Source organism: Gavialis gangeticus, unplaced genomic scaffold (assembly GCF_001723915.1).
Source record: "Gavialis gangeticus isolate Ggan-Ray unplaced genomic scaffold, GavGan_comp1, whole genome shotgun sequence".
Lineage (NCBI taxonomy): Eukaryota > Metazoa > Chordata > Crocodylia > Gavialidae > Gavialis > Gavialis gangeticus.
The window spans coordinates 4528132-4540133 of NW_017729018.1; the positions used below are offsets into that span (position 1 = coordinate 4528132).

At 55.5% G+C, this 12002-nt stretch overlaps 1 protein-coding gene across 3 annotated transcripts in view; it reads right to left on the minus strand.

Moving 5' to 3' along the window:
* NFIC (nuclear factor I C) overlaps positions 1–12002 on the minus strand; it is a 211086-nt gene that overhangs the window by 36061 nt on the left and 163023 nt on the right. For all 3 annotated transcript variants that reach the window (XM_019513277.1, XM_019513278.1, XM_019513281.1), the window contains exons 4-6: positions 8860–8934; positions 8263–8386; positions 5695–5819 (exon numbers count right to left, since the gene is read on the minus strand). In XM_019513277.1, coding sequence (XP_019368822.1) covers positions 5695–5819; positions 8263–8386; positions 8860–8934 — 324 coding nt within the window. The remainder of the gene's footprint in view (positions 1–5694; positions 5820–8262; positions 8387–8859; positions 8935–12002) is intronic.

Consider the following 12002-nt stretch of genomic DNA (forward strand, 5'->3'; position numbering starts at 1 on the left):
CAACAGTGGGAGCTGCCTACACTACATGCTCTCTGCCCCTTACTCCAGGAGATAAGGCTGCCCTGCTGTCTACTGCCCTTGCCTATACTGACCAGGTCCTGCACAATGGCAGTCCTATCCTCCAGCCCTGCAAAGCTAGTTGAGGGGTTGCTGCCTCAGCAGGCCTCACAGTGTTCCCTGCCACATCATCTTAGCAGACTGGGGGATACCAAGCTGATCCATCTCCAAACAGCCCTGAGCGTTGCCAGCACTCATTACCCCTCGCCTGTCCAGTGGGGCAGCAGGTCGTGCTGAATCACTGGCAGGCGTGGGACAGGACACCTTGCAGCCCAGCCCTGCCCTGCCCCATTCTGGGCCCCAGCTTGGACAGTTGGCTGCTGATTTATGAGGAAAGATTAAGAGAACTAAAAATATGTCTGGCTTGGCCGGGCGCTGACCGGGAGGAGATATGAGACGGAGCACGAGGATCCCAATGGCATAAACACCAAGGGGGAGGGGCAGGCTCAGGCTGGCAGGAGGCCCCGGAGCAGGGAAACCGTCCTGGTGGGGAGGCTGTTGCCCACAGGACGTGGAAGCCTCCTTGCCTGGGACATTTCCATGCTGATGGATGGGACACCTTCCTCCCCTGTGGCCCCACTGGGTCACTACACCAGGGGCTTCTTGTGACATTTTTACTGGACCAATCATATAGCTGGGAGAAAAGTTTGACAAGCTTTGGGGCATGCACTGCCCTTCCTTAGAGCATAAGAGAATGCCCCCCGTGCGGTGCAACCTAGGTCTGATGCAGGCAGCCCCGGGGACCAGTGTGCTGGGGAGGGTGCTGAGGTGCCCTGTGTGCTTGCTCTCCTGTGCTGCACCGTGTGGGGTGGGGAGGGTGCCCCTGAGGTACTGTACCCATACCAGGGCCTCTGGCCCCCAAGGGCAGCTCAGAAGGGAGTCTACATAGGATACCATAGAGCCACCTTTGTGCACTGGTTCCTTCCCTGTCTGCTCCCTCTTCCTTGGCCTCTCTGTTGGCTTGACATGACAGTGGCAGATGGACTGCAGTCTCCATCCAGCCCTCTCCCTATTTCTCTGCTGCCCCTTCTTTGCTGCCAACTCCCCAGCTCAATCCTGTGTCCCTCTCTCTGCCCTCCTTGCATTCAGCCCCACCATTGCTTTCCCTGGTACCTCTGTGCCAGGAAATCCTGAAGTCCTCCTTGCCCTGTGCCCAGGCCCTGTAAGTCCCTGCAGGATGCTGGGCACCTCACTAAAGAGGGGGTCTGCCTTCTCTGCCCATTCCCATGACAGCATATTAGGGACCTGGCCCTAAGTGGGGGCATGGGTTGTGCCACGGGCTGGCACTCCTGGAGGGAGGTGATCCTGCTACCACAATGACATGGAGGCTTTAGTTGCGGCCATGTGGCCCAGCCGGCGTTAATGGGTTTAGCCCTTTCTCAGACGTTCATTTAGGAGGATTTCACAGAACATCCAGTACAGGATTGAAATAAACCCCCCTCCGACGCGCCGGCTAAACACGTCACTTCTCACAAGGCTTATTGCCCCCACCAGCCGGTGTAGTGCGCTGCTGGGACGCCAGGCTCAGGAGGGCGGGGGGAGCATTCATATGAAACAGCGTGTGCACTTACACATTTGCACATAAACACAAACCCATGTGAACACATATACACATGCACATATATGTGAGCACACATACAAAAGCACACATCCACACACAAATGCATGCATGTGTACACACAAATGAAAACATCTGCTCATTCTCAGGCACAGGTGAACTCACAGATATGCCCCCATGCATGAAAATACATGCACACACACCAGAACACATGGATGTGTGCCTGTGTGCACACACCTGCAGCTGATGCACCTCTCTGATCCCTGATGGCTTCAAGAGCCACTGAGCCAAGACTCCACCATAGGGAGCTAACCATAAGAAATGAGAAGCAAGCTGCAGGGCAGGTGTGCAAGGCAGTGATCGGAGCAGGTGCTGGGGGGGAGCAGGGGTGGGGATCCTGGACGTACAGCACCATTCCCAGCTCTGCACTCCCAGCTGCGTGAGTCAGAGCAAATCATTTCAAAGACCACAAGGATGCTGCTCCCAGGGCAGCTTTGTGTGTGCAGTGCAGAATGCCTGGGCTCCCGCAATACGTTGGCTCTGGACCATACCAACCTGCCCCTGTGGACAGCATTCCTCAGCCTATGCTGCTCAGCTAGGAGACAGCGGCCTTGGGAGGGCACGGGATTGAACTGCGGGTATAGATATACATACAGGCTGCCCTGCAAACCACAATGCTGCCTCTTAGCAATCCTCCTTTGCCAAGATGCTTACAAAGTCTCAGCAGCTGCTGTGCTGACACTTGCACCCTTCAGGCTGACTACTATCATCTCAGTGCTCCCGATCAGTCAGTCAGTCTGTATCTACCGGCAGAGATGACCATAGCAGGGTGCGGGGCCTGGGGCAAATCAGCCTGTGCGGGGCCTGGACATGGCGGTGGCATGGTGGTGGGGGAGGGAGGGGGGTGGCGAGTGGCCGGACATGAAGCCGGCCTGGCTCTACAGGGTCCCCCAAAGCGCAGGGTCTGGGGTAGTCATCCCGATTCGCACCCCCTAAGGATGGTTCTGTCTACTGGTTAGCTCCTACCTTAAAATGTGCTGTGTGTGCTTGTTGATCTGGGCCCTGCACTGCTCTGTAGGCTGGTGGGTAAGGAAGAGCCACCCCAAAGGTATTCAGCTGCTTGCTGGGGGTAAACTGGTCCCAGTGCAAGCCCCTATTTGACAACACCCAAAGCACAATCTAAGTTTGAGGTCCTGGTGACATTTCTGTTCTTCAGTCCTCCAGAGTAGCCTGCCTGGCACTCTGCAGATCTCATGCAGTTTGCTCACAACTCCAGGATACACAAAAGCAATTGTTTGGGGTTGAACGAGACACATTAGCTGGCCTGGAGCAATTTTTAAGCCCTTTTTAAAAAAATAAAATGGAGGGGAGCAGCCAAGCGAGGCGCAGAAGTGAATGGGAAAACAGAAACATTCTTGAAATATTTTGTTCTTTTTTTCCTGGATGCAAACAATTTGGCAAAAAAGAGGCGAAAATGGGTCCATGAGGCCAAATCTACATTTTTTACCTAACTTTTTTTTTTTGGACTTCAAGTTTTACTGCACTCTCCTGCTGGCCCCAGGAGGCAGAGCCATAACCAGAGCAAAAGATCAACTGAAAAATCCTGTGACATCTATCTGGAGCAGCACCCCAGGCGCCAGCAAGACCTGGTCGCTATTAGAAGCTGGTCTTTAAAGACAGGTCGAAAGAACTGCAAGAACCGCAGATGGGGGGGCTCTTGCTATCAGCAATGAATAGCAACGAGAACAGGCAGCTGGATAAGGGGGTTTGCTACTGTTTGGTGCGAAGAACTTTTCTTTGTTTAAATAGCCGCCTAGCGCGTTTGGTCTGTTAACGTCCCCACGCTTCAGCAGGGCTCAACTATTTTTTCTGGAAAAAAGTCATTTAGGGAAAAATAAGTTATTTTTGTCCAAAAAGTAGGAACACGGGGATGGCCGGGTGCCTGCAAGCTCCCAGAGGCTCACCTCACAGCCAGCCAGGTGTCTGGGCCCTGCTGCTCTTCCCCAGCCTTCCTGCTCCAAGGGTGAGAAACCTTCTCTACCATCCAGCTGAAACCTGTTCCTGGCCCCTTTGCCCCTGCTGGGGAACACGTTGGGCGGCTCAGCACGAGCAGGCTTTGCTGTGAACAGCTTCATAAACAGGACACCTAGAAAGCCCTTTTCGTGCCCCGGGAAGGTGACCATCGGGGGCTTGCAACAGGCCACAGAGACTGCTCCCCAGCTGGTTCCCCATAATGTGTTTCATTTGACTGGGTGCTGGTGCCTGGGTTGATACCATCCTTTTGCAGCAGTTTTGCTGCGAGTGTGGCTGACTGGGCCAGAGGAAGAGTGAGGCTCTGAGAGAGATGGGGAGAGAAAGGCATAGTCCCAGGATAGAGCTAGTGAGACAGCAGAGTCTGAGGGAGGACTGGGGGAACTGCATGGCACAATAAAGACTGCTTGGAGCAGAGCTGCCTCTTGTGCAGCTTGGGGAGTCTCTGAACCCTCTTTGAGGAGGAACACCCCCCTTTTCTGGGAGCTGAGTGAAGAAGGAGCTCTCTGAGTGGGGAGCGCCACTGATCACCAGGGAAGCCAGGGACAGAGAGGAGCTGCGATCTCAAAGCCAAAGGCTTGTCCCTTCGAATCCGCACTGGGGGTCCTTGGGCAGAGCAAATGAGGCTGCTTCTTGGGGTGCCTCAAGGAAAAGCTCCCCCTGAAAGGGGCAGATCTGTGATAGCAGACACGCATGCATGTAAGCACTCAAATGGACACACATGCATGCACACACACAGAGGTGGGGCTGCTGGGATCAGGGTTGTATGGATGTTGAGGGCAAAGGACCAGACTTGTGCTCCCAGTTTGAAAGCAAAATGGCCCCTTAAAAATTGTCCCTGGACAGGTAAAACTGGTGGCAAGCCCACTTTCTGTCACGTAGCTGCTGGCATCCCCCATGGCTCTAGCTCAGCAGCTCTCCAGCATCCGAGGGACACCTGCTGTCCCCAGCAAAGTCTGTGAGCCACCCCCTCCCCAGCTTGGGTTGCAAGCGGTGCTTTCAGGAGGCAGGAGAGGGAGGGGGGAATAGACATTGCTGGATTAAAACAAAGTAAAAGTTGCAAAGACTCCCGCCCCTCCCCTCACCCCTTCTATGGCTCTAAGGAGAGAAACCCAGGAGCGTGGGAGTCTGGGAAGCAGTCATCTGAAAAAGGGGCAGTATCACTTTAATTAGCTCAGCCCGTCCCACTCCCCCCCTTTCTTAATGAACAGCTAATTGGGCTGTCTAGACAGGAAGACAAAAACCTACACAAGAAAGCAAGCTGTCCCCAATAATATCAGGCACCTGTGGTGCGGGCAGTGGCGGGGCAGGCAGGCGCCTGGCTGGGGTGCAGGGCAAGTGTGACGCTGTGAGGGGCTATGGGGTAGCTAGATGAATGTGAGAGACAGGCAGGCCTGGCCCTCCAGTGCAGGGGAGCGGGGGCTCTGTGGGCTCCTGCATGGGGTGACTACCGGAGCAGGCATCTGATCTCTGTCAGGAGATTCATTCATACAGCCACAGTGGGAATCTGGCCCCACCAGAGACCTTGCACTGGGGAGACTCCATGAGTGCCTCCATCAGGGATATCCTGGGAGCACCCAAGGGGCTTTCCTGGGCAGGGCTATCGAAATGCCAACAGACCATGGGACACTGCCTTAGTGATCTGTGTATGCCTGGAGAGGATACACAGCCTCCAGCGCAGCCCTGGAGAGACTGGGCTGCAATTCCTGCTCCTGTGGCCACTTGCCCTGCTAGAGAATTTGCCCCTGAACTCAGCTCAGCCCCAAGAGGTATTGTGCATGTGGCCACGTCCGCTGCACTGCAAAGCAGACCTAGAAGGAGGTCCTTCAGGGGCCAGACGGGAAGAGCCCCATCCCTGCCCTGCCCCATGCCCTGCACCTCCCTCCCTCCCTCCCTCTGCAGGGCCTCCCTGAACTTGTAACCACCTCGGAAGCCAAGCTGACACATAGCCAGGAAGAGACAGTGGGATCAGAGGCCAGCCTGGGCCCTGCAGGCGGGGGCTGCCTCACCGGGGAGAGGGGCAGGTACCGCATGGATGCCAGACCTACCCCCTTCCATGTCTTCTGTCCAGTTGCGGCTGCTACTCGTGGGCGAGTTGGGTGAGGTGTAGTACTCTCCCCCCGGGCTCGTGTCTATGTCGTCCTCCATGGAGCCAGATTTGTGCCGTTTACTCCTGGGGAAGGGATGTGGTTAGCAGTGATTAACCCACAGGGCTGTGTCCAGGCATCAGTTCCAGCTGCTGTTTAGCCCAGCTGTGTCTGCTTTTCTCTCCCAGGCCTGAGGAAGAGCACTGTGATACTCAAAAGCTTGCCTATTCATACAATTGCCTATACCATTCATACAGTTGGTTCAATAAAAGATATTGCCCACAAGAATTCTTGCCTTTCACGTACCTCCTGGGCCATCATGCCAACAACATCACCTCAATAATACCCAGGCATGAAGCCATTTCACTGGAATTGCTTCCTGAACAGAGCTGGGGGATGGGAGCTAGGACTCCTGGGTTCCACCAGCAGCTCCAGCGTGGACCAGTCTGTTGGTCAGAGCCAAGGACTGAGAGCTGAGACACCTGGGCTCTACTGTCAGCTTGAGGAGGGAAGTGTCATGCCATGGTTTGTCAGGGACAGGAGTCCAGACCTCTGATTTGCTGTTTGACCCTCAGCAAGTCTGGGGCGGTCTTGTAGCCCTTATCCCATAAGTCAACAGCCCAGGGTCATCCAGCCCCAGAGCCACTGGAAAGCTTTCTTAGCTACAGGGATACTCTCCAGTGGAGCAGTGTGTCCATGGAGGTCACTGGGGTCTGCACATCAGGAGAACCAGAGACTGGAAACCCAACATCCAAAGGGCTTTGCTTTGGGATCCTTACAACAAGGCAGTGGATTTTAGCTGCAAGGATGGAGGCTTGGCACCACACCACTGCAAATGGGGCGCCAGGGATGGGCTCCTCACAGGGTGCCACAGAGTCTGTTCTCACCGCAACGCTAATGAGTTACACCAGAAATGAACTTGGCCCAGCAGAGTTTCAAGATGCTTAATGCAGCTATATATAAACTCAGGGCATTGTGCTGCTCACTTTGTCCTTTCAGCTGAGACTGCAGCTACAACCCATCTAATATCTAGTGGGCCTGTCCCGGCAAAAGGTAAGGCTGCTCTGGGCCAAATTCTGCTCCCAACCCCAGCCCAGGACAGACCGCTGCCCAAAGGCCCAAAGCAAGTGCTCAGCTCCCCCAGCCTGTGATCTTGTACCGACTGACATGACAGGGCACTTAAACAATAGCTCCCATCTCCCTGTGCACAGGGCTCCTAGGATGGAGCGCAGGGGCTCTTTGACAGCCACAGTGTCTGGGACAGGGACGGATGAAGACCATATTCTTGGGAACCATGAGAGGGAGTCGAGGGAGACAGATCCACCCACCTGAGGGTGGAAGCTGTGTCTGGTGCTAGCAGTTCTGCTCATTCCAAAAGTTCCCTAAGCCTCAGAGGTCTGTTCCAGAGGAAATCACCTCCAGCAGCGCATGGCCCCGAGCAGTGTGCTGGGGCACAGCTCCAGGCCTGCGTCACAGGGAACAGCCCCCACTGCTGGGTCACCCAGCTATTGTCTGCAGAACCTCAGGGCTCCTCTGCCTGTCACCCATCCAAGTCATAAGTAGCCTTGGCCCTGCTTCGCCTGCTAGAGCTGACAAGACCATCTCCCCCACCCCCTTCCAGCACTACAGCTGCCAAGGTCAAGGGCATTCGAAGTTGGGCCTGGAAGCCACAAAGCCAAAAAAACATGTAGGTTAACCCTTTTACTGCTGGATCTGTTCCCTGCAGAGTTGTGCTGGGCCCCACATCCCCGGCATGCGAGGCAGCGCTGATGAGGTTAAACAATAAGCGCTCTCCTCCTCCCTCCCCATCCCCATCCAGGCTAGGGTTGCATTGCCTGGTGAGACAGCCCCAGCTCGGCTCTAGGCCAGGTTGGAAGGAATGCATTCACCTAGGTGGCCGTGTCAGGCAGGGAGAGGGCAAAGAATGAAGGGGAGGAGAGGAACCCAGGCAAGCTGGCTGTGCCCACCTGCCTGGCCCCAGTTGGCAGCCCCAGCCAGGATAAAACTAGACCTGGATTTATACCAAGGGGCACAGAGCAGAGCAGGGCCAGGGGAGCAGTATCACAACTCTGCACTGCATGTGTTGGGGGGCAAAGGACTGTCCACATGATCCCACATGTGAGATGTGTGTGGGTGGTTCCCTGTGTGGCCCCATCTCCTCGCTGGGATCTCTTGGGGGGCTGTCTCCACATAGACATTCAGGGAGGAGGCAGGTGACTCGATGTCCAATGTGTGCACTGCGCCAGGCATCTGCTTCCATGAGTGCGTGCCCCCCTTTGTGCATCGCGGGCATCCCTCAGAATGGACGTGCCATGTGTACATGAGTGCCTGGGCAGCTCTGCATGTGCTCACATGATTCTCATGCAGGCTCCATGCACCAGCTAAGGATATGCATATGGCTGGGCCTTCCCATGCTGCGAGGCACAGGCAGGCTCTAGGGAAGGGCCAAACCAGCCAAGCCAAGCCCAGACCTGCCTTAGCTTTTCCATCCGCTCTGTGCCGTCTCCTCCTGGACCCGCTAGTACGTACCCACTGGAGGAGGTGCTTGGGAGCGTCCTCCTCATCCCGGTGCTCGAGGGGTTCAGGTCATAGGCCAGATGACCTTGCAACTCTCCCAGAGAGAAGTTTGGCCCTGTACCCGTCACCACCGGTGCTGTGGACCACAACAGAGAGAGGTGCGTCAGAGAGGCAATGGGGGAGGGCTGGAAGGGTGTGCTCACCCATGCTGGGCACAGTGCCCCCATCCCAGGCTTCCCTGGGCCTGTGCCAAGGGAAAAGCATTTGCTGACTGTATCTCTTAACCTGCCCCAGTGGTGCACCCAGCCCCGGATCCAAAGCCTCCCTGCTTTTTCACCAGTCCTAACTGGTGTCTTGCAGGGGCTCTGTAACACAGCTACTGACACAAGGCCACCTGGCCCTGCCCAGACCTGTTCACCAGGCCTGCAGTGAGCTCTGCATGTTCTGCTCTCCCTCCAGGGGCTGTGGAGGTGGAAAGGGAAGTCTGTCTGGATGGCTCTGACACACCCAGGAACAGCAAGTTCACCAGCCCCCTGTGAACACACCAGTGCCCTGGCAGCTCTCACAGCTGCAGTGACGCAAGCTTGCCGCCGCTCACACGGTACTCACTTCGGGAGACTTGGATGAGCTCCGTGACGCTGAACACTCCCGAAGTGACGAAGCTTTCCTGGAAGTCTGTTGAATCTGCCCAAGGAAAAGAGAGGGGAAAGCTGAGAGGAGCTGGGAGCCGTGGGCCTGGCCCCACTGAAGTTACTGGCAGAGGCACCAGCTGACCTCAGAGGTCACCACCACCCACCTGCCCCTGCCCTTTGCCATGAATCCCATGGCCAGCTGCTCATCTGCCCTTTGCACTGGGCCCTGCTGGTGGACACTGGAGGGGTAGTGTTTTTTGCCTCCTGCTGTGCCAGCCCCGGGATGAGGTTTCTGTGGGGGAAGCTGGCAGGCTCATTGGCAGTATCTGGCTTTGGGAAGGTGAGGGAGGATCCCATAGAAGTTCTGGGGCTTTCCTCTGCCCACGCTAGTTTTCAACCTGAGTTACTCAGCAGTCAATAACTTGAGTTAGCTGAGGCCTCACCCAAACCACCAATGTTTATAGCCTAGATTAGCACATGTGAACATGCCAATGTGCTTAACTGCAGCCTATCAACTTGGCTTAAGAGCTCCTGTAGCCAAGCAGGCATTGATGTGGTGCAGAGCCACTGATGTGCCCTGCTATGTCTCCAGAGGTCCACCATCGTGCCCTGCTTTGGGGTCTTGCTATGGGCTGCCCCCACTTAACCAAGGTGTAAACAGGCACCTCATCATTTGGCCTGGGGAATCAAAGGCACCAGTGTGACACAGGCCACATCACTCCTTTGGTAGCACTGGCTATAGAAACTGGTGGGCTTCATTCTCACTAATGCAGCTGGCCATGAGGCTCAGGGAGACTTGGCTGTGGCAGTCACAGGGCAGGAGGCCTCTGAGTTGGGAATACAGGGAGAGTCTTTTGCCCCCGCTAGCACTTGAGTCACAATCCAGCCCACCTCCTTAGGGACTGAGAGCCATTGCTCCTCAATAGCCTAAAGAAGGGGAGTGACAGACACTTGTCAGACAGCTGATCCAAGGTTGGAACCAGTCTCAGTAGAGAGGCTGGGACCATCAGGGCTCTGTCCCTGCCAGGCCATGTTGGGAAGCTATCCCTCCTGCTTCCTGCCAGGACTGGGGGTGTCCAGATGCTGCTGTCCCCAGGCCAGTGACAACCCTGCAGATGAAGGTGAGCATAGTGGCAGGTGTTTCCACCTCTGCCTGTCCTAGTACCTCCTTGAGCTGCAAGTGGGGGAAGCCTGCTCTAGTGGTGACTAGCACTCCAGGCCATTCTGCAAGCAGTAAAACTACAGTTGCTGCGCTTGGGACTTCTGCCAGCATCCCAGAGCAGTGAGCAGACAAAGCCCCCTGGGCAGCACTGCCAACACCCTGGCTCCCCCCATCCACTTTGCTCCTTGTTGACAATGCAAGAGCAACAGCCCACAGTGTGCTGGGGGGGAAGAGAGGGGCTCCCTCTCCACCCTGCACTGCTGCCCACTGCTCATGGTTTGCCCCTGCCACTTGGACTCTGTTGGGCTCCGGCAGGGCAAGGGGGCTGGGTCACTTGCCACTGCCACTCGGCTGTGAATCTAATTTCCTACCACGTGGCTGGCGCTGGCTCCCACTCCTTGCACCTGTGTGTCAGATAGTAAAAAATGACGTACGTGTCAGGCTGACCTGGTTTCATTTCGCGCACACACATTTTCTAGAGCCCAGCCCCACAGTGCAAAAGCAGATCTAATCCATGCCATGGGTGCGCAGGGGCTGATTCACAGGTGTCTGCGGGGGCTGCAACTTTGAGTTTCCTGACTTGAAATGGCACTGTAACAGGGATACACCACAGGCAGAAGAGGAATCACCACACTGAATTGGACCCAGGGCCTGACCAACCCAAGATCCTGACCCTGACAGCCATCAGCAATAGCTGCCATGGTGGAAGGGGCAAGACCCCAGGACAGATGTGAGAATTGGTGGGGGTGCTCCTTCCTGACTCTGGTCAGATCAGATCCCCTCAAGCAGGAAGGTTCAGCTCCCTTCCAAATCTCCTGGCTTTTTAAAATATTTATTCCTGGAACTCAGAGTGTTCTTACCACCCATCTCAGGGATCCATGGGGCAGGCACAGGTCTTACAGTTGAGGCTCCAGGGTTTGAGTCCTGGCTCCATTATTACTGTTGTGTGCGAATCAAGTCCCTTAGCTTTTCCATGGGCAAGAAAAGGGACCATTGCAATCATCTTTTTTGCCCTCCTGCACAGTGCAGGCCTGGCCGGCCCAGGACAACATGAACAGAACTTTTGGAAAAGAATGAGTCTTGAGTCACGATCCAGTGGTGGGGAATCTGCCCCGCACCCTGGAAAGCTGTCCACTGGCCAGCTCCCTTCATGGGAAGAGGGCTATCCCTGACTTTAGCCTGTATTTTCCCAATTCTTTTATGTCCCTTGTGACTCTTCTCTGACCCTTGTACAATTTATCAACTTCCTTCTTGATCTCTGGACACCAGGACTGGCCACCAGATTTCAGTAGCAGCTGCACCAGTGCCAAAACCTGAGGGAAGAGGACCTCCCTGCTCCTGCTCAAGTCTCCCTAGCTCACAGAACCAGGAGCTGCATTAGGTCTCCAGGCTGCAGCATCACCTGGAGCCTGCAGCCAGCTGATCCTCCCCTCTCTCCCCATCCTTCCTGGTGGAAGGACCTTATATATGGATGCACTGAAATGTGAACGGTTTCCTGCTCCCAGCTCTCTACATGATACACAGGGCTCTGTGCCAGCCCCCTGCTCCCTGTGCTGCTTACACCTCCCCAGCTATGGTCACCTGCCAGCTTTGTCAGCGAGGGCTTTAGGGCTCCCCCCAATTCACTGATACAAAGCTGGGAACAGAGCCCTGTGAGACCCTGCTAGAAACAGGGTCACATGTGGGTGATTCCCTTTCAGATGCCTTCTGAGGCCCATCATTTGGCCATTTCAATGCCTGGGCCAGGTTCCTCTTCATCAGTCTAAGTTCTTAATCAAACTGCTGTGCAGGACCAAGTGGAAGCTCCACAAATTACGTGATTACATGATGCATTTGCCTGTCACAGCACTGACTGACAGTGACTGAGGAGCCCCCTGCTCCCATCCTCTGTTCTCTGCTCCTGACAACTAAGTCCGTGATATCCACATGATGACCTCAATCAACCAAACTTGTGATCT